The sequence below is a fragment of the Topomyia yanbarensis genome, chromosome 2 (genome assembly GCF_030247195.1).
Source record: "Topomyia yanbarensis strain Yona2022 chromosome 2, ASM3024719v1, whole genome shotgun sequence".
Taxonomy (NCBI): Eukaryota; Metazoa; Arthropoda; class Insecta; order Diptera; family Culicidae; genus Topomyia; species Topomyia yanbarensis.
Window position 1 is genome coordinate 198,111,922 of NC_080671.1, and position 23,887 is coordinate 198,135,808.

General features: G+C 33.5%; 1 protein-coding gene across 6 annotated transcripts in view; it reads right to left on the reverse strand.

Annotated features, from left to right (window-relative positions):
* Window positions 1–23,887, reverse strand: part of LOC131682625 (choline/ethanolamine kinase) — a 60,325-nt gene that overhangs the window by 8,517 nt on the left and 27,921 nt on the right. For 4 of the 6 annotated variants that reach the window (XM_058964268.1, XM_058964271.1, XM_058964267.1 and 1 more), the window contains 2 exons: window positions 16,834–17,085; window positions 8–160 (listed from right to left, as the gene is read on the reverse strand). In XM_058964268.1, the coding sequence (XP_058820251.1) occupies window positions 8–160; window positions 16,834–17,085 (405 nt within the window). Of the gene's footprint in view, window positions 1–7; window positions 161–16,833; window positions 17,086–17,217; window positions 17,355–23,887 lie in introns of those variants that run through there. The other 2 variants (XM_058964270.1, XM_058964269.1) reach the window with 2 other exon arrangements.

The following is a 23,887-nucleotide window of genomic DNA, read 5'->3' on the forward strand; positions in this document are numbered from 1 at the left end:
GACCTACAGGAATATACTGTTCGATTCTACCCCCAGGGAAGATACCGTGAAGTTTTGGTCCCAGCTTCCGCTCGCTTAGGAGCGTGAATACAACCGATTCAGTTAGCATTGTTTCTAGAGCGTGTTCGCCATGAGTTTGTCCGTAAATACGAAGGAGGACCTGAAGTTAAAGTTAATATGAGTATTGCTTATGATTAAAAAACTGTTATAGCCAATGCGACAAAACTATTATTCGTATTATTCTGCATCGCGAGAAATTCAACATTGTAAGAGATAATAATTGAAAATATGCAACCTTCGTTGTAGTTGACCGCTGATGATACATAAACAGACCTATGCGTTGCAGAGAACTTTTCTTTTTCCACTGTATTTGTCCACATAATTCTCCAGATAACGTTGGGAGCTTCTTTTTTTTCAATTTTTGAATTTTTCATAACCTTGATGCCGAAAATTCGAGTTTCGTTAAAAATAAGTCGGCTAACATGTTATTGTACGCAGGGGATACCTGCTCGTAAAAATCCGTGTCAAAAACTGCGTTAATTCAAAAATACGCGTGTATTACAGACACTTTATACACAGACTAGCGAAGTGTCAAAAATTGGAGCCAAACGGACTGTCAAAAAGTGCAGCCACACGAGCATGAGGGTTTTGAGAGGGGAAGTGCAAGAGGAAGCCCATTCAAAGCTTATGGGAGCTTCCGTGATGCCAGTTTACATCCATGGTTGCTAGTTTTACTGTTTTTCTCTCCGCTAGTCTATTATATAAAGTGTCTGTACGTATATCATAATTTTATAGAAAGCTGGGAAATTATGGGTATAATTACTGTGCAAAATTTCAAAGCGATTGATCAGATAGATCTTGTGTTATGACGTACGTTTTTTCAAGGTGCTTCCGCAAACTCTGTCACTAGCCTAATTCTTAACAATTCGGAATAAAACTTTAAGAAAAAATTACCCCCCTTCGTCGTTGAGCATGACAATGTTAGAATCAAGATACCCGTTTATATGGACGATGATAAGATTGATGTGCGTCTGCACGTTCTATCTCCGCGTACTAGCAACCACTTCATTATAATTGTCATGCCGGAATACAGAGCGGTGGAATCTGTTAAAATTGAAGCCTGGGAATTTTTTTCCTGAGGTACTTCCAACGGCGTTCGCGAGAATGCGAGTGACGAAGCCTATTTCTTCTTTACTGAACTGGTAATGCGAAATAGAATGTGTTACCAAATCTCCAATCACACTGTGCACATATGAAGGACAAGTCCCTACATATCAGTTTTGTAACAAGAAAATACACTAGGGATGCACCATGTACAATAAGGAAATAACATCACTTTGCTTGCAGTTACTGCACCCTAATACACAGCCCCCCTCAACATCAACTAAATCACAAACAACCGTAGTTGCTGCTCAGGATCCAACGAATGTCGCAGGAACACAACCTACGCAAAGCGTTTCCGACCATTATTATGCGCGTATTACCTCCAAATCAACAACCAGTTCCACAACCACCAACGATAAAACAAATAACAAAAAAACACGGATATGCGATGTGTCTCATAGGCCCAACAAAAAATCCAATTCAATTAATCGTGAAAATCTATACAACATGAGTAGCGAGGACAACGTCGTCGAAAACGATATTTCGAGAGAAAGCGGTCAAAGTGGCATACACAAGATCCGATGGACTAATGTATGCTACTTTGATTACAAAGTGCTACAGTAATTTTGTACATTTCAAGTGATCAGTATAGGTTATAGACCCCATGAAATGCTCCACAAAAATGTTGTTTATACTCTAAATCATAATTTAAAGTAAAAAAAACAATTTTTGGAGACCTTCGGCACGAACAAATTAGCTACGCTGTAATTTTTGAACCGATTCTCGATTTTACAACGATTCCGGAAAGAAGAAGAATAAACCTTTCCAACGACATGTTCATTTGTTAAGAATATTATGCGGTTTTGAGAAAAAATATGTAGATAACGAATATTTTGATATTTTCATAAAAATGTGTTAATTTGCTCAACATTTTTATAAATACGAAGCTTTGTTGTAATGACGATTTACATAAAGCATGAAATGTCTCATCCGACGACCTATAAAAGTCGGTTGAAAAATGCTAGTTATTTTTTTCTATATTACGAACTTGCCCGCATGAATTCTTAAAGGGTTGGTGTGACACAGAAGGATTCTATAATTATACCTTCCGTTATTTTTTTTTTTCTAATTTCAGCTTTAAGGTTTACGCACATACTTTTAAATGTATATGAATCCAAATTTCTCAAACGGTTCACCCTAATTAGATGAAATTACAATTTAGGTGGTTTCGGTGGTATTTGGCATGGCAAAATCAAGTCTAGATAGTTTTCGCAAAAAAATGTTGACCATAATATGGACATTTGATGTTTTTAGCCCGTCCGTTTTTAAAAAAAATACTACGGGCGATCTATTAGACCGAACTAACCAGCAATGAGATAGTCGTAAGACACAAACTTTTTGTATATTTTTTTAACAATTGTTCTGAACCTATTTTAAACCTTGTTTTCCACTTTTAGAGTGCATTTGAAATAGTTACCACAATATCAGTACCAATAGAAAGCGGGCTTCGTGCTGCAACTATTTTAGAAAGATGCACGAGTGTACTATTTACTCAACTTAAGCCATTCTTCAATCAATCGTTATCGCAAGCGGGTTTCCTCTGTGTGACATAGCAAAGTATCGAAGCATGAGACCTCCCTTTGTGTAGACTTCAAGCTGTTCAAAATTCTGGTAAACAATGTGTTGTTCAAGGAAGCCAAAATATTTACATCGACAGATCAACATGGTTTCTTCAGTCACGAATTTAGTACAGTTCACTTCACATTGCATTAAAAGCAGGGCCGCATAGAGAAAATACGGGCCCGGGGGGTCCAACGTACGGGCCCCCATCACTGTGTATTGCCTGAGTACAAAAAAGTCAATGTCAGGAATTCATTGGAGTTCACTGATATTATGTATAGTACACTGAAATTTTATATTTTTGCACCATTTTTTGCTCTAGTTGTTTGTAGTGCAAATGAAGGAAAAAACGTAGAATTTTTTATACTTTGGGAGTTTTTAATACCTCTTCGACAGTTTTGATGACTGAAAAGCGCCATTTTTGTCAATAGTATTTATAAAAGTAAGGAAATGGCAAGATTAAAAATGTAGTAATTATAAAAATTAAAAATATCTAAACGGCGATCAACGACAAAAGATAAAAAAAAACAATAGGAAAACTAAATATTAAATATTAAAAGAATGTACAAAAGATCTAAAAACAACAAAATCAACCACATAAACAAATGTCAATTGTCAAAAATGTTTAATCGAGAAAAACCAAAACAAAGCCTATAAAAAATTGATAAAGGGAAACAGGAAACTACAAAAACATATTGCGAAGATTAAAAAAGTCGAACATTATTGAACAAATGGTGAAAATAATGAAAAATCGATAGGAAATTAGGAAAAAAATTAGAATCTATGAAAATGAAAAAAACTACTAAAAAGAATACAAGCATTAATATAAAAAATGCATAAAACTGAAAAACTCGATAAATCAAGAATAATAAAATTTATTTAACATTAAAAACAAGAAATATTTAAAGCAATAGAAAAAATAAATAAAACGTTTAAAACTAGAAGAGTATATATAAAAGACAAGAATAAAATAACCATAGAGAAATTTAAAAAAATAGATTCTTTAAATTTTGAAAAACTGGAAAATTGAAATGATGAAAAGACGGAAAAGTAAAGAAAATTGGAAGTATTGAACAAAAACGGAGCAAACAGACAAAATGGAAAACAGAAAATAGTAGAAAAAAACCAACATGGTATACTATAGGAACACAAAAATGAAGATATTAACACGAAAAAATTGAATAAAATGGATATTATTTAAAGAACAGAAAAAGCACTAGAAATGAAATTTGAAATAGATTCAAACAACGAACTAAATGAAAAATTAATAAAAAGTGCGCATAGTGTCAAGAAAAGATTAATCAAATGTTTTTTTAGGAAAATAAAATAATTCAATGCTAACGTATAGGAAAATGTTCAACAGAAAAGTACTTCCAAATAGGTTAAATGGAAAACATGAAGAAATAACAATAACGATTAAATTTTAAGAAAAAGGTATAAAAAATAAATAAAATTGTATTAAATGAACAATGGGATAAAATAAAACTACAATAAACGGAAAGCTAAAAACTAGAAAATGAGAAAGAAAATAGGAGAAAGGTGAAAAATTAAACAATAAGACAAATTGGAATGAATTTGTATAAGTAAAATTGCTTTTGGAAATGCAAAAAAATATGAAAAAAAGGAAATAGAAAAAGGCTATGACAAGAATAAATGTAGTAAATAGACAAATTCTAAAAATTAGATGGAATGACAAAAGACACAAATAAAAAAGCATGGTATTAAAATATGAAACAATAAGAAAAAAAATAAAGAAAGCAGAATTTTCTCGAAAAATTGCGAATAAAATTAAATAACAGAGAAAAAACTATAAATTAAAGTAAGTGATAGTGATAGCAATAGAAAAAAAAGCAAAATTAAGGAACGTAAAAAGATGGATAAAATAAAAGTAAGCAAATAGATAAAAATGGCAGAATCTTACAATTGCAGAAATACAAATACAATTCACAACTTAAAAAAATCGATCAATGAAATTATATCAAAATAAAAAAATCCATGTAGGAATAAAAAAATGGAAAAAAATGAGAAACATGGATCAAATTTCAAATAAGGGTTTTGGTTGGATTTGACGCTATGCTGGTTTCGAAAATATTCAGAATCCTATAAAAACATGAATTATTCTTTTATTTGTGTTGGTGTGTTAGGACACCTTAAAATATTTTACAAGAATTTTGTAACTGATTTCGAGAAAATAGTTCAAAAATAAAAATAAAATCGTTACGTGCAGGAAGCGACGTTCAAAATCTCACGCTCACTCCTCCAAAACGAAGAGATTTTGTATGTGGATTTAACTTGCTGCATTAGTTAGCTAATCTTGCTAACTAGTTGATTTAGTTTGGAAGCAGAGTTAAATTTTCTCTTCGAAATCAATCAAACACAATTTAGCAATTTAGTTCAACGTATGCTTCTTAGAATCATTGGCTGCTGCAGGATTGTGAACTGAGAGATCTTCTCTTCATGCTACATGACATATAAAATTCAAAACAAAACTACTAACACTATACTCGCCACGAAAGGGGCTTGTTGTGTACGCAATTTGCTGTTATAATGAAAATGTTGATAAAAGGCCGTATTTGAAATAATTGTAAAACGTATTTATTTTTTCCATCCCTGGCTTCTTTGCTAGTCGAAAATCGCTGAAAAAAGCTACGTCATTTGAGTATGACCCCTTTACAAAAATGTTTCGGAATCATCTCGTATCTGAATATGATTTTTTATAGATTTTGTATCAATGAACGGCAAACAAAATATATTAAATTTTAAATATAAATTTTTGGGTTAATTTCGTATTCTTTTGGCATATCAAGAGTTTTTGAAGACTCATTTGACCAATTGAGCTCTCAAATAGAGATAAGGTTACCGCCTCTAGTGTTACTTTGACCAGCAGAATTTTACTGAGCAGGGGCTAGACTTCAAGAGACACATGGGTATGCGTTGAAATCAATTAGAATTTCGAATTAAAGTGATCACGCGACAGAATTGCGGAGCGCTTCCATTGCTTTTTATTGTATAAAACGCCTTAAAACAACTAAATATGCACTGTTTTATTTCTTATGTAGCTCGTAGCACTAGGAGGAAAATATCTTATTTTCTTCACATTCACCGTAGAGTGTAATGTTTAGGTAAAGCACTCCACCTTTATGTGCCGTTCACATTTAGTTGTATGTTTTTGCATTTGTTAACAGTTTTGTTGATTTAGTTGGATGTAGTGATTCGCTGGCTCGGTTATTTACAACGAAACCAAAAGCACCAACCACTCTCGCTGTGAAGGATAACCCGAGCGAGCTTTGCTCTGCTCCCCAGTAAACAAACACGGGGTGTGAAATCATACACACGGATTTACCTGAACGAAGACACGGAATTCGTCTCCAAAAACCGAAGTGGCAACCCTAAGCAGGGTTTTTTCTTTCAATAATTACTTTCGATACTAATCCAGCGCTTTCGAAGATTGGAAATTCAATAAATCAAAAAAATCGATTTCAAATTGGCAAATTTGAAGACAACCTCATGATTTCTAATAAAACCATTTAATTGTTTAACCCTTACAAATCTGATCATATTTTTGTTCCGATCATAGATATTTTAACCATAAGGTCATTCGCTTCTTCATTCAGGTTAGGAATTTTCCTATAACAAATCTCTATTCCTGTGTGCGGGGTTGGGATTCGAACCCAGGTGAGCTACGTACATGACATTCAATGTACAAATTTCGCCATGCCCGCTCGAGCCTGATCTTGTTTCGATGCGAGAATTAGGTTGGTATAAACAAAGTTGATATCAAATATGCAGTAGTTTGGAATTTTCGCTATTTTAGTTACCTCATACACAAAATATTGAATTTTTAATTGTTTTCTCAAATAAATTTTTGTCGAAAAAGTATTTGTCAAAATTTTAGTTTCTGTTAAAAATCCGGGCCCCCTTCAAAATTGTGGGCCCGGGGGGAAACACCCCGGTCCCCCCCCCCCCTCTCGGCGGCCCTGATTAAAAGTATAGAAGATGGAACACAAATAGATGCCATCTAGACTCATCTTTAAGCAGTGTTCGACTGTGTCGATCACTCCCTTCTACAAACCTGTATTCTATATTTTAAACAGCATATAAACAAAGTTTTTTGACTCCCGTTACAAATCAGCAATTGTTCGATATTCATAACAAAATTGTTCAAAAATACGTTTGTATTTGCATGTTTTATTGTTTATGCACTAGATCATCGAATTTATTACAAAAATATTGCATTTTATTTTTTGTGAAACTCTGTAGGGGGACTTGACGAAGCGCAGAATTCTATTATTGTCTCAGACCTAATAGAGGTTCTAAAAAATTTCAAAAATATTTTTATACTTGTTTCTGTCCATTAAGATCCTTGAAATTCCTTCCTTATAGAAAATTCTTCGTAATTTATAAATTTGAGTTAAATGATGTAATTTTTTACCAAACTTTGTGTGGACATATTGACTCGACTAATAATTACTTTACTACTTATACATTATTTTATTCTTTATGGACTAGTGAAATGATTTACATAACATACATGTTCCTAACATCGAAATTGTTATTACTAAATTTTGCACGACATTGAACGCAATAACTAATGTTGGGGAGACTTGACCAAGATTTTATGGGGAGACTTGACCAACTGACAATAAGCTAAAGAAAGATAAAAACATAACAAAACATAACTGATATTTACTATACTGTGGTACCTACTCTTAATGTTGATCATTTCACAAAAAAATCCCACATCAAAAAACAGTCTTTATTTTTTAGCACTAGTAAACAAAGTTAGCAGTAATATGGCTGATTTCTTGACGTGTGAACATGCGATATGAGCAGTACAGTTAATCCTTAAGGGGGGGGGGGGTCTAAGGATGTCACCGTTAAAAAAATCCGTTTTCTTGCAATTTTTTTTAGAAAGATGGGTGAAGCGAATTGATCAAAACTTTTGTACATTATACTGCATCATTTTAATAAAATTCTGTATTTTTTTCATGCAAAAATATCTACAAGCGGCTCGGTAGCGAAGCTTTTTGTGGAACGTATCTGGAAAAACACGGATTGCGGTGTTAACTGCCATTCAAAAACTACTTGACCAATTCATTTCAAACTTCGCATACACATTCTATGTTAAAAATACCTAACCCCTACGTTGATGGATAATTTTTCAATTAAGGGGGTTTTCTACTCATAAAACGGCGGAATTTTTCTTGGAAAATAGCAATTTCGCTAATTTTTTAGCAAAAATACCCTTAATTGAAAAATTATCTCAAAAACTCAAAGTAGGGTTAGGTTTTTTAACATAGAATGTGTATGCAAAGTTTGAAATGAATCGGTTAAGTAGTTTTTGAATGGCTGTTCCTGCCTGCTGTTCAATATAGCGCTGGAAGGTGAAATGCGAAGAGTGGGGTTCAACATGCTGGGCACGATTTTCACGAGGTCCGGACAGTTCGTGTGCTTCGCTGACGACGTGGACTTAATCGGTAGAAACAAGGAGACGGTAGCAGATCTGTATACCCGACTGAAGCGCGAAGCAGCATGAGTAGGACTGAAGATAAATGTGTCTAAGACGAAATACATGCTGGCTGGCGAAACCGATCGCGATAGGGAACGCTTGGGCAGTAGTATTACGATCGACGGCGACGAGTTCGAGGTGGTTGACGAGTTCATCTATCTAGGCTCATTGGTGACTGCGGACAATAACACCAGTCGGGAGATCAGAAGGCGTATTATCTCTGGAAATTGTGCTTACGATGGGCTCCACAAAACTTTGATATCCAGGAAGCTTCACCACCGCACGAAATGCGCCATGTACAACACGCTGATTAGACCGGTGGTTCTCTACGGGCACGAAACGTGGACAATGCTCGAGGAGGATCTGCAAGCACTCCAAGTCTTCGAAAGAAGGGTGCTAAGAACGATCTTCGATGGAGTGCAGGAGGATGGCGTGAGGAGGAGAAGGAAGAACCACGCAATTGCGCGACTCTATGGTGAGCCAAGTATCCGGAAAGTAGCTCAAGCTGGAAGGGTACGGTGGGCGGGGCATGTTGTGAGGATGCCGGACAACAACCACACCAAGTTGGTTTTCATCTCCAACCCGGATGGTACAAGACGGAGAGGAGCGCAGTGTTCCCGGTGGCTGGACCAAGTGGAGTAGAACCTGGCGAGTATCGGGCACCTGAGAGGTTGGAGACAAGCAGCAACTGACAGAGTGACGTGGTGGAATATTGTGGAACAGATTAAATCATGATAATATGATGTAGAATCAGGAAATAATAATTAACGCCGCAAATCGTGTTTTTCCAGAGACGTTCCACAAAAAGCTTCGTCACCGAGTTTCTTGTAGATATTTTTGTAACCAATGTAAACATTGTACATAACAGCAATATCCTCACTAGAATTGAATCACAAAAACTTACTCAGATTTTTGAAAAAGAAAAACAAATTATGTTGAATTTTTTGAGTTTTCGAAAATGCGTAATAGAGCATCATTAAAACTGAAAATATTGTCAACGAAATTCCCGAGATGGTTCTATTTTGTAAGAATTTAATTGCAGAAGTTATGCACAACCTCAATAGTGTGGTTGACTTATACCAATAAGGACTGTAAAATATTAGAAATCCAGAGATTGGTTAAACTATTTTGAACACAAAGAAGCAAAATCTTGTTTAATCAGTAACTTTGATGCCTAAGGTAATGGATAAAGAGTTTGGAATTTACTCGATACCGCAAGTAATCAGTAGATTTTGCAAAGTATTTGATATACATGTAAATTAAAGATAAAAATGTGTAGAGTTGTTTGGAGACCAAAATTGTTGGAATAGGAAACTTGCGTAATATTTAATTAAAAGCCCTTAGGGGGTGAAAAAATATTGTTCACATTTTTTTTACAAAAGTGTATATTCAGTGGATTTCTATACAATAATAAAACATTTGAACAATAATTCCCTAAATTTTCAATGCAAAATATTGAAAATTGGGCGAGTGACAGTAAAACTTTAGGAGCCACTTCGAAAAAATGCGACCATTACTCAAAATCTTCTGGACTAATTACTTTGAAATGTCGCACAGCTCTTCTTCACATCATTGCCCACTACAGGATCGTAATCCAAAATTATTATAATTATTATCTTTACAATAACATGTTAATCGGGTTTGGGAATGAAAGACTACCGTCATTATCTGAGGAATATTGTTAAGAAGGACTGTGCAAAACTTCAAAACGATTGGACTAGTAGATTTTGAGTTATGATGTACACCAAAAAACAAGTTTTCGAAGAGGCGGCTCCGCAGCTTCACTGTCACTAGCTTAATTTTCAGCATTGTTCAGATGTGGCATTATTACATGGAAATTCAATGAACATGCTAACACTCTCGCCATAACATTTTTTTTAATGTTCCTATTTTACCGAATTATCTTTACCTCTCAAAATATTTAATTTCACTGCAATATTTTTTCCCCGCGCGGAAACTGCTCAATTTTGTGGAGCTATATTACCTCTGGGACATCACGTTAGAGAGTGTCAGATGTCGAGAAGATTATTAACTTCCCTACTACGCCCAGGGTTAGTAGGCGATTGGGCTGCCTCTCGTTGTGTACTCTAAGTAGTGGGGAATATGTCGCATTACATTTTGTTTTGTGGACGATATTGTGATTTCGAGCATAATAACTAAAATTTCTTAATTTCAAACGATTTGTGTTTTTTTTTGTGTGAGTTTTAATCTATTACGCGAAAAAAAAAATTTTTTGATAGTGCGCGAAAGATCTTTCAGAATGCGTATAGATATCACACATAACCAAAACCAAAAATTATGTTTTTATTACTTCTTTTAAATATGTGGTCGACGGTGATGCTTTGCATCGGACTTTCGAAAATATGCTTTTGAAAATACAGTACTGTTGAAACCAAAATGGCAAGTTAGTTTTTAAGATTCGTTTAGCACCTTTATTCACATGACAAGTCGTCGTTGTTGTGCTATCTTATGACAACTGAGTTAGATATACTACATTCCTTCCCTGAAAAATCTTTACAAAGTGGCGTTTTCAGAATTCTGCTGCCGCAGAGATATAACCCTTCTGCTGAAGTAACGTATGTGGAATAAAATTTGGATAAAATTCAAAAGGCATTTGATTGAAGAAAAATCTTTTTTTTAAATGTTATCTCTACATGAAAACATTTGTCATCTTATTAACTTAACATAGAAAAAATTCGAGCCTATTCGAAAAGCTTTACGAAGAAGTTAATGTGGGCATTTTCTTGATTTCTTTCTTAATTTTGATTATTAGATGTTTGATAGTTTTAGGTTGAAAATCACGGTGTCTGGTGTAGGAGAAAATATTTAGTCAAAAAAATCAGTATTGCTAAAGTACTCACTAATCGAAAGCTTAGATGCTCCACTTTCATCTGAGCATAACTTAGAAATGTTCTATCGGGGGGTCTAGAACATTTATTTTTTTAAACATTTTTATGATGATCAATTTTTAGGTAGTTTTTCAATGAGTAGCTGTAAATAGATATCTCACTTTTAGGAGGTTAAATTAGTGAACACACAGTGTCAGAGGAACGGACTTGAAGCGTTAATAAAATCGTTCGAAGACACCATTTACAACATTTAGCCAGTTTCGCATTGGTAATTAGGTTTCTATAAATTTGCAAAGCAAAAAATTTCCCTCTTTTTATTTTTCTCTAAATATATTTTAGCTCGGGGTTTCTATATAACCAATGCTAATTCAAAATTCTATCATTGTTTTATGCATTTTTCGAAAAAAAACCTAAATTTGGATTTATTTTAGTTTTAAGTTTCGCTGAAAAGCACAAGTTTTAACACGATCGAAAGACTTTCCCTTTAAAAACATATAAGCGCAGTGGTCCACGCTTTTGCAGAAAATTATATATTCCGTAAAACCATTTCATGCTATCGGTTTTGTAGTCTGCGGTAAATGTTTTGAAGCAGCAAGCTGTTATCTGTTTTTAGGATTCGTTTATTTGTTCAAACTAGCAATTCTGATATTGCAAATATGGGAAAGTTGAAATTCTAAAATCCGTTTTATCAAAAAAAGCATTTCGGTTTTATTAGACCGCGAAACAAAGGATATAAATACACCAAATAAAAGTAAATGATCTGAGAAATCCGCAATTGATGTAATTTTGAATGAGAAAAGGGTCGGAAAAGAAACCCGAGCAAAAAAGAACTCCAATAACATAAAATATAAAGAAAAGCGTATTGCTTCGCGGATTTGAAGAAATTCTAAAAAGTTAGTATAATAGGTTTATAATCCTATGTTGGACCAAAACCTCATCTGTTTAAATATTTTTTCAGCTTAATAGATGTGAAAAACTGAAACGTTTTCTATATAGTAGTATTTTCATGGTAAAATATGATAATATTTTAGTATATTGGTCGCAATTCTAAAGAGAAAACATAAAATTACAACCAATTTCGGAAGGTTCATTTACAAAGACAGTTTTAGCTTGCTTGCCACATTTAAGTAGGAAGCTGATATTAGAAAAGAGGTTGTTCATAGATTTCAATGATGTTTCTTTGAGAAAAAGCTCAGCAATTTGTATTATCGAAACACATAACTAATAAATTTCAAAACCCATAACTAATAAAATTCAAAGAACACAAATGCATCATAAACTGAAAGTAACTGTTAACAATTCATCAATTTTAATAAAAAGTTAGTTTTTTAAATAGACGTACAAACGAATAATGAGTTATCCATATGTATAGAAACTTCGATATTTATTTATTTTTCCAAAATGAAAAAAAGAGTTCTAGATCCTAAGGCAGAACAATTCAAAACTTGTCTCTTTCAAAAGAAGAGCAAGTTTCCGGATTGTGACTACATCAGTGATATTGATTTCTTTGTGGTAATGTTGTTCTACAAGAGACAAAAAACCCGAGTAAAAATATTATTCAAATATATAATTTGAATTGACGCGATATTAGCTAAATGTCGGTCATTGCTGTCGTCGGAGGTACTTATTAACGTAACAAGCCCTTCCTTTTGATACTTTATGTCCAAAAATACATTCCCCTACAAGTTAGATGTCATCTGAGAGCTATTCATTGAAACGCAATCTTCAAAAAGATCACTAAAATGTAAAAAAAATAAAAGTTCTGGACCCCCCGATAGAACATTTCAAATTTTGTTCCAGATGAAAGAGTAATATCTAAGCTTTCGATTGTGAGTACTGCAGCGATACTGATTTTTTTTGTCTAAATATTGTTCTACTAGAGACACCGTGAAATTATTAGAATATACTCTCCGCCTCAATTTAGAACAGAAATCCTCACTTGGAAGCAGTTGTGGTACATTTGGAGTGTAATCAGCTTTTTGTACAAAAGGTATCCTCCTCTGCGTCCAATTTTTTTGGAATAATATCTAGGTGCCAGATTAGGCGTTCGCTACCATTTTGTTTACATGGTATCTCCTAGTGGGTCGAATTCAACACTAGATGTTTAAAATATGTGTGAAGCGATGCCAGATTTACAGACATGTCTGTATTTTACAGACTTTTGATAGTCACGTAAAAACGTAGCCAGTCTGTATTTTATAGACTTTTGATAGTCACGTAAAAACGTAGCCAGAAATATACAGACTTTTAAAATAGTAATAGTGTTTAGCAACATTGCACTAGAATAAATGTTTTCGAATGCGAATGATTCCTTCACAATAACATTCTATTTTCAATGTACTTTTAAAATAATATTTTAGTGTAACTAGGATTCACACAACCATATACGGAATTTTACAGACATTTTAATTATTCTTGACAGATTATTGTCAAAAAGGGTAATTAAATGTATTACGAACCAAACAACTTAGACCGCCATTATGGCACGTAAAAAGCTGTATATAGTAAACTAATAGTCGTAATATTTAAGAGATTATTACAGAATAGGTAGAAGCATAAATTGCCTTCCCTAAATTTTTTCTACCATTTATATGTTTTAAGCTCATGCTTTAAAAATTGTTTTTCTAGAAATATGCTAAATGGCGCTTGTCATAACATAGCACAAAAGCGACGAAGTAGGCTTAAAAATTCCTACTGTAAAATTACTTTACGCTTGTCTGGGCATGTCGCAGACTCAAGTGATTCGCAATTGAAAACGAATGTGAAAATATCCTGACTCCTGCGGTAGAAGACAAATGCTAATTTCAGTTTTAGATTCGAGTCGCTCTAGGTTCACTCTAATATTTACAAAATCCACATAAAATGACAGATCAGAGCGAACCTAGAGCACCTCCGATCTAAAAACGGTTTAAGTCATAGTCTACTGTCTACTTCTATCCGTGTCAGACCTACAATCAAACCAAGTGAACGAAAACTAGCAGTCTCTCGATCTAGCATGCATTGTTTAGCTAGAGAACAATTGAAACATGGTATTTATTCTTTCATTTATTCATCAGTGAAGCTGGCGAAAAAGCTCTGCTCCGACGCTGCGATCGTTGACTTTCAATTTTGTTCAATACGATCCAGTTTTCGTGAAGTAGAATAACTTCTGGAGGTGAAAATGGAGCTTAGGCTCGCGGAAGTCATGTATCTTCACTATCATCAGCTACGCAATGCAATATTGGTATCATTCAACACGATTGCCAAAACCAAACGTTTCATTATGCAGAACAACTTAAAATGCGTGATTGAAAGTGACAACGTTTGAAGTAAAAATTACTATATAGAGCTAAGGCTGCATGTTCTATCACCGCAACAGTGGTTGTGATCATATCAAAGATCCACGGCTCCGTTAAGCTACCACTATGAGCCTTGTCAAATAAACGAATGAAAAAAAGGGTCAAGTCGTCGGGAAAGTCCAAGCTTGCTCAAATGTTATTCCACGCTTTTCCAAAATTTCCTGCCTCACCGCCTTGCTCTTCCTTGAATATTTCACACTTTCCTAATTTAACGCTAATGCTAATTGACTGTCGTTACAGATGAAAAGAAAAAAATACTTAGGAAAAAACAAGTAACTAACTAACAAGTGCGACAACTTTTATCATTATATCGCAATCCGACTTAGGAGAAACTCAAAACACTGAACGTTTGCGGAATTATACATGACAGGGCCACGCTTTCACTTGTTTGTGTCGATCGCGTATGCGCATTAGGGTGTCCCAAAATGACATCATGTTAAAAAAAGTCATCGGGCTCACTTCTTAAATGAAAGGTTAGGGTATTAGGACCACTTTCTTCTTCGGAGTGAGTTTGCTAAAACGCTTCCTACTGTTGGCGACTTTTGATTTTTTGAAAAATGGGCCGATTTTGGATAAAATTTCATATTTATGCCTGTTGAAGTGGTCCTGCACTGTCTTAAATATTTTTTCAGCATTTTTATTTTTCTGGAGATCCAAACGGAGAAGTTTGGTTAGTTAGTTTGTACAAATTTTGAATTATAAGAGCAGCAGAGCCATTAAAACTTAGTAAAAAGTGAAATTTTTGGTGCTTTTCAGTATTTTTTCTTCAAAACTGGGTATCTACAAATTTTGAAAAGTACAGAAAATACTTTATATAGTTGAGCCGAATGCAGGGGCGTAATTTTGCTGAAGAAAGTGTATAGCTACGGCCAATGGGGTATAAGTTATTTACGTTTTTGTTAAATAACCTTTTGACATTTTATGATATTCATAAAAAATAACACTGTTCTACAAAATAAAACAACTTAAGTGGGCTTTGTCCGCATATTATTTTTCGGAAAATAAAAGGAAAATGATGAAAAATGGCGTTTTTCGCTTGTCTCTAGTACATAAGAATCGGTTTTTATGAGCATTTGATGATTTTTTTAAAAAAAATATTTTCTATACTAAAGCCACCTAGCGGGTTTGAAAATCACTGAAAAAATAATTAAACAAATATGTCGAGTTAATGGCAAGTTATGGCATATATTTGAAGGCTGAATTGATTAACGTACTTACATTTTATATACAAAGTCTTATTTTCATGTTGGGAACTTTGAAGTGGAGAAAAATTCAGAAGAGTTAGGTTCCGAAATAGTCAAATTTGGGGCAAATATCCTCGAAAAAGTTTTACAACAGAATACAGCACATCTTCTGACACAATCGTTTTGTTGAAGATGCCTCCTAGAAGTAATTATGGAGAATTAACTCTTCAAAAAAAATTAGAGACTTGGCGTCGTTAGCAAAGTTATTATTTTTATAATTTAAGTTACAAAAAAATCATCAGATACTCATTAAACCTCGTCCTGACATACTAAAGACGTACAGAAAACGTCATTTTTCATAATTTTCCTTCTTTTTTTCGAAAAACATTGTGTGGTCAAAGCACATTTGAACTGATTTACTTTTTGGAACAGCATTATTTTTGATAAATTGCTAAAAATGTCAAAGGTTATCTAACAAAAACTTAAATAACTCATACCCCATTAGCCATAGCTATACGCTTTCTTCAGCAAAATTACGCCCCTGAATTCGGCTCAACTATATAAAGTGTTTTCTGTACTTTTACAATTTTGTAGATAAGCAGTTTTGAAGAAAAAATACTGAAAAGCTCCAAAAATTTCACTTTTTACCAAGTTTTAATGGCACTGCCGCTCTTATAATTCAAAATTTGTACAAACTAACTAACCAAACTTCTCCGTTTGGATCTCCAGAAAAATAAAAAATGCTGAAAAAAAATCTAAGACAGTTCAGGACCACTTCAACAGGCATAAATTTGAAATTTTATCCAAAATCGGCCCATTTTTCAAAAAATCAAAGGTCGCCACCAATAGGAAGCCTTTTAGCAAACTCACTCCGAAGAAGAAAGTGGTCCTAATACCCTAATCTTTCATTTAAGAAGTGAGCCCGATGACTTTTTTAACATGATGTCATTTTGGGACACCCTAATGCGCATCTGTTTCCACTTTAGCACTACGCACTGACCTATAGGTAGGATGTGGAATGATTACATCCACAATATTCTACCATATTTGATAGTATCTCATATTCAATAAATCGTAGATCTGAATTTTTAATTAAAAAAATGCTCAAACGAAAATAAAAATGGTCGCGCTAGCATAAGATCAAAAAAATACACCAAAGAAAATAAAAATCGGGCATAGTTCGTACGTAGCTTACTTACGCATTTAGTGAACGTGATTTAAATACTCACCTCCTTCGGTTCCAACATGGTCGAGTAGCTGTCTTTTCGTGGCCGCTTGGAACTGTTACTGGAAAACGACGTTCTCGGCGAGTCACTCTTATAGTGCTCCGGAAGGCTGACGTAATAAAGAAAATTCGAAAGTCCTCCGCTGATTCGCTTCATTTGGAGTTCCTCTGCTGGAATGGTCTTCCACGCACCAGTCAGATAATCGCGACAAATTCTGGCTGCAATATCACGCATTTCGGCTGGTGATTTGGACGCCTTAATCGAGAAATAAAAAACACAATGGTTGTAAATAACTTGCTCCACATTCGTATCAGTAAAAAGAATCTTATTTCTCAAATATATTAAATAATATTTTATATAAATTTTGGCTTCAGATAGAAAACTAACACGATTTAAAGTTATGGTCGCTAGATGTGATTATAATAATGTCCACTCTTGAAAAAATCGTCTATTCTATTCAATGTACCGTCGTATAATACAAATCCACACAGAGTGAAAATCGATATGCAACTGTTATTACTACCAAGTTTGTAACCACTATGTGTTGAACAGTATTGTATTCTCGTATCATAATAAGGGAGCAATGAATGGTGCAGCATTTGGTAATGTTAGAATTGGGGTACTATAAAATAATGATTTGTATATGTCACACATATATAAAAACAACGAAAAAATCAATGAGATTTGAGAAAGGCTATGTAACAATTTTATGTAGATTAAACATCACTGGGTGAGTGAACATTATAATATTTTTTAAAGCAGCTAATACTCGTCGCGCGTAGCTGCGGTTTTCAACGAAACAGAAGTAAAACACAATTTGTTCCGAAGCGCCATCTGGCGGGCAAATAATCCTCAACCAATAGCACACAAACACGCTTCATAACAAATGTCTACTGTGAATATATTTTTACGGCAACCGGTTAAACCGTCTGGGAGTCCATAAATTACATACATATTGTACGTTTTATTGGAAACGAGCCATTCAATCATTTTGATGCGACGAATTGAATTGGCGCATTTGATAATAAATGCTCAAAAACGTCGAAAAATATGTATTACCCAAGTTTAATGTGTGCTAATTATTTACTTTAACTGAATTTGTCAATAAAACTGACTGAAAACTGTGCTTCTAAAGCTTCAGGTTTTCGTATGTTTTATTTACAGTAAGGTTTTTACACAAAATTGCATCACCTTTTATTGAAGTGTCATTCATCCTATAAGAAATACATTGCGACGAATCGTGCGTCGAATAGCGCTACGAATCTTGCTGCGACGAAAAATAATATTCGCGTCTCCTTTGGAAAAGTACGAACAATACAAACATTGAGTTTCATATACACATAATACATATTTAAGGCTCAAGTTACTTTCTTTGCGCATGTGTAAGAATTGATCGCTTGGTGGTATGCGTTGAAAAAAATGTGTACAGCTTTGCCGCTGATTATTCCTTAAAAGCATTCATTAAACTCTAAAAGAAGAAAATCAATCGATATATTAGATTATCAGGATTCGAATTATGCAAAATAGTTGGTGGAAAAACAATTGACCGGGCGGGATGGTGCTTTTGAAAAAGTGGCTGTGGGTTTTTCACTACGCAGTTGTGTTGCGTGCTCCGGGACAGTGTGGTGGTGTGACGAAAAATCACCGCTACTTCTTCAAAAACACCATTCCACACGGTCGATTGTTCTTCAACCAACTATTTTGCACGATTTGAATCATGATAATCTATTAAATCGACTGATTTTCTTCTTTTAGAGTTTAGTAAATGCTTTATATAGATAAACCGGTGACAAAGTTGAACGCATTTTTCCGACGCATACTATCAAGCGTTCAATTCGTGTAGACGCTTACCGAATGTTCTTTGAACCTTAAGAATGTGGAGTTTTTGAACTTATTTTCTTTTATATTTTTATTAGATATAGATTTATTATTTCTAATTTGTAAAGAAAAATTTCATCTAAAATTGAATACCGAAATCGTCACGCTTGTGTGATTTTATGGACGATAGCTGTTACATATTATCCATAATTATTTAGTTAGTTCTGCGGTGCTCCAACTAGCAAAATCATGTTTACTTCAATCTATATCTATGTGAACATTTTTGCAGTATCAAATATTTCTTCGAATATAGTATACTGCATTTGTAAAATGCGAAACTACTATATTAAATTTTCATCAGGACGATTATTTCAAACAAATGTGGGTTGCAAATAATTTCTTACTACCTTTGAGCACTTTGAGCACTAATACGGGAATAGATCACGATTTGAATAAACTGTCAGTCTCGGTGCATGTATCCTATGCCGACACAGTAGTAGATGTTTTTGACAATCCAACGGATACGCATGCGTGTGCACGGTGCATTCCATCATTCGACGGCTTGCATTGCACCAAAATATCCTGCTTTAGCAAAAAACATGCTTTGAGCATTCATCAAAACAAGCAAATAAACAGCGCAAATTCTGAAAGTCCTTCAACATGGTTCGTGGATTTCGACAAGGACTTATACCAATATATGATACTTGCAAAATCACAATAGAATTGAGGAAAACGAAAAAAAAAATAAACAAGTGCACGTGTGTGCTATCGTATACATATCTTATCAAAAATTCGTTATCAACATGTTATGGCGCTTCGTGACTATTAATAAAGGGATTGGTCGTAAAATAAACACTTTAAGCATATTCTTATTTAATATGTTAATAAAGTCAAAGAAGATGCACTTTAAAGTGGATTAAATGTACGAAAACTTTTCTTACAGCCAATATCACATGTCCTCGAAGCTATATAAAACGATATTTTCATAAATCCAGTTTTCTTCGATGCCACTTTTTTGTAAGCTTCAGAGACCAAGCATGCCTTAGATAAAATATTTATACACAGCAGAAAAGATTTATCATATATAGTAGAGTTCTTGTTTCGAACAAGAACCCGAGATAGGGTAAAAATTTTGGAAAACCTAACCCGACCAGAGCCCGAAAATTCTAAAATTGGATAATTTGTTTCCGACCCGAACCTAAAAAAAATAGATGAACCCGACCCAAATCCGAATTCTTTTATATATTTAAACAGCCAATCAACCAAAGATATTGAATGTAAGCATCAGAGCCCGAACTTTAACACATAGGTACAAAAATAGAATCACTCAGACGTAAAATATCATAAAAAATTACTGATGAGTACAGCTTCAAGCAACCCCTTATTTCTTTATTTGATTATTGATATCCATTCCTTCACGAGCAGTTTTATATACTTCAATACACGAATTTTTCAACTTTTCGTTGCAAAAGTATAAATGTACACTAATAATATACAGAGTGTTTGGTTCATGGTTGGGCTATGCGATAGAGTATCATATTTAGGGAAAAATCTTTCTACACATGCCAAATCTCAACCGTCATAGAGAAATTAAACTTTTTTGTATATATCTTAAATACATCTAAATCAAAAAGTATATTTTGCATTTTTATTTTTTATGGATCCAATGGAAAGGTAAGAAATTGATAAATGATATCTTGATATCTTTTGGTTAATTAAGTTTGGTAAGCTTTGAGTAATGAAGTAGTCAAAAGTACATAACAATATCTATTATCCAAAAGTTGCGTTCCAACCAAATTCATAATTCATTCCTCAACATCATATTACTATCTCATCTCGTTTCTTCGTAATTTTATCAATAAACATTTTCTGTAGTCGACTTGTAAGTGTTTAAAAGTTCCTAGTCTGAAAATATGGTTTTAATCCTAATTATCAAGTTTCATTGGAAAGCTGAGAAAATTTCAATCGACATATTATACAGGGTGTTTGGTTCATGGTTAAGAATCTCTCGAGGGGTGATTGACTGTCATATTTGGAGAAAAAAATCGTTCTACACATATCAACAAATCTCAATCGTTACAAAGTTATTGAACTTTTTGTGCTAAAAACTTATTTGTCTTAAAATAGCTCTAACTCAAAAAGTATACTTTGTATTTCAAATCTTTTAGGTTCATTGGGAAGGTAAAATTTCCCATTGAGTGATGCCCTCACATGTATCAGTTAATGAATTTAAGTAACCTTTTCAAAGTAATTTATTTAAAATTTAACAATTTTGATCAATTTTTCGTTCATTTTTCACATTAGTTAACATCATCTTTTTAATAATTCAGATTGTTAGTCTTGAAGAGCTGCATAATTCGTTCTTTGACATGATAGATTTATCTTTTCTTGTTTTCATGTGTTTTGGTTATTGAACTTGGATATTTTTGTCCTATTCTCATTAATACTAGCTCTAATTGAAAAAGTATGGCACTTGTTGTATTTTTTTCTTTTCATTCGAAAGAAACGAAAATTTTACATTGAAAAATGTATTAATACCTTTCAGTTAAATGAATTTACCATTCTTTTAGAAGTAAATTAGTTTAAAGTTAGTGTTATTATTAGCATTTTCGTTAATTTTCTTAAAATAGTAAATAATAAACATCATCTCATACAAATAATGCATCTGAGCAAGTTCTACAATTCTTTCTTTGACTTTACTAAATTATCTCTTTTTGTTTCGACGCAAAATCATTTTTATTACATCGTTTTATATGCAAAAATAACGATTTCGAACCCACTACATTTGTGGTGAGGTCGTGCTGTGTTAACTATTGAATAGCAGCGAAATGAAAAGAGATATGGATAAAGTGTCAAGTAACAAGTTATAGAGAATGTTAAGAGTCACCAAATGAACAATAGTAACGAAAAATTGTGTTGATTAATAATTAAAATAATTGCAAAACTCCTCGAAAAACCCTAATTGTAAGCTATTTTCTTAGTAAAAGACCATTTAGTATTCTTAACTAAGAGATATTTGTACACACATCGATAGAAAATTTTCTCAGTTTTCAAATGAAACCTTGGAAATAACTATATAAAGCATATTTTTAGATTAGAGTCTTTTAAGCACTTGCAAGTCGATAACAGGAAACGTTTAGTATTGAAATTACAAAGAAATGAGAAGAGATAGGAATATGATGTTGAATAACAAATAAAGAATCGTCGTAAAACCCAACTTTTGGATAATAGATATTGCTATAATCATAATTCATTATTTTGAGTAAATTAACAAAAACCTCCTTAAAAACACTAACTTTTAACCTCTTTACAACTAAAAGGTAATTAAAACTAATTAACTGAAAGATATGAGAACATCATTCAATAGGAAATGTTCTCACCTTTCAAATGGAGCTGAAAGATTTAAAATGCAAAGTATACTTTTTGAGTTAGAGGCATTTTAATACAAATAAGTTTTTTACACAAAAAGTTCAATAACTCTGTAACGGTTGAGATTTGATGGTATGTGTAGAACAATTTTTTTCTCCAAATATGACCCCTCGAGAGATTCTTAACCATGAACCAAACACCCTGTATATGACTTAGTGATGGTTAACTAGTAAAGTAGCTCAAAATTAATTTTTTCCAGGAGTTTTGCATTTTTTTTAATTATCATTTGACAAAATTTATCATAGCGATTGTGCATTTGATGCCCCTTAACATTCTCTACTTGTTCTTTGACACGTTATCCCTATATTTTTTTTTTTTATTTCGTTGCAATTTAATAGTAAACACAACATAACATCACCATACAGTGGGTTCGAAATCGTCATTTTTGCTTATGCAATGATTTTGTGTCGAAACGAAATGAGATAATGGTATGGAATCAAAGAGCGAGTTGTAGAACTGCTCTTGATATGCATTATTTTGATGATACTAATGGTTATAATTTACTTTTCTCAGAAAACTAGTGATAATACTAGTAACACTAGTTTTAAACTAATTTCCATCTAAAAGAATACTGAATTCACCTTAATGATAAGTATTAGTACATTTTCACTGTAAATCTTTCTTAGCTTTCCAGAAGAGACAAAAATGTAAGATAAATGGCATATTTTTGATTAGAGCTAGTATGGTAGTTCATTAGCCCAAACACATGGAAACAAAAAGAGGTAAGTGTATAGCGTTAAACGCCAGCTTTATAATACCAACAAACCGATTTATTAAAATACTGATGTTAACTATTTCGTTCTTTGAGAAATAAGCGAAAGCTAGATAAAAACGCTAACTTTTAAATACTATACTTAAAAAAAACTGAAAAACATTAAATAAAAGCTATGAGGACACCCTCAGTGAATGGGAAATTTTCAGATGAAACTAAAAGATTTAAAATACAAAAAAAACTTTTTGAGCTAGAGGTATTTGAGGACAAACAAGTTATTTACAGAAAACGACGACTATGTACCGGTCTTGGTCGTAACCGCTGGAATTTCCTTAGCGGCCTCTGCGCAAGGTTTTCCGTGGTGTAGTAGCTGATCACAGAATTTGCAAATAGAAATCTGTCCTCGATTCATGACGTAATGGTATCCACTTCTACGTATTTTGACAGGCGTAGTTCGAAAAAGTTAGCATTAGTACGCGGTGCAAGGTCATGTAGCTTTACTTCAATAGTGTCATCATCTATATATGCTTAGATACTGAATAAAATGTCATTACAATCGACGATGTGCTTCAAGTTGTTGTGCGAAGCAAATGATTCTGCTTGGATAATGGTTTTGAACATAAACAGTACCGCATGACGTAGATGGTGGAATTGCACAGCCCTAACTTCTATTATGTTGAGTTTCAACAATTGCTCTTACTGATAATTTCGAAAAGTCAAAAGCAACACAGTTTGACCGCACAAGGAAGAAGCTTTGTATTGTCACGCATTGTTTGCTCACGATTCACACACGAAAGTACGAAATTATGCATTTGCTAATAGACAAAGTGACATTTGGGTAGATTTGATTACGTGCCCTGCTATAGCAGTAGAGCGATCTTAAGCTTCTAACTGAACTGAGCAAAATGAGAACACAGACTGAAGAATATACATAGTTAAGTTCTATGTATCAAAAATCAATTGTCTCTTCTTTTCGTACAGCTCTACTTACGTCGATTTGCTGCTCGATTAAAATGTTCACTTCCACGGTGAACTACGAAATATGGCGGATTTCATGTTCAATAAAGGAAAGTAGAGCCAATATTTTCCGACAAATTT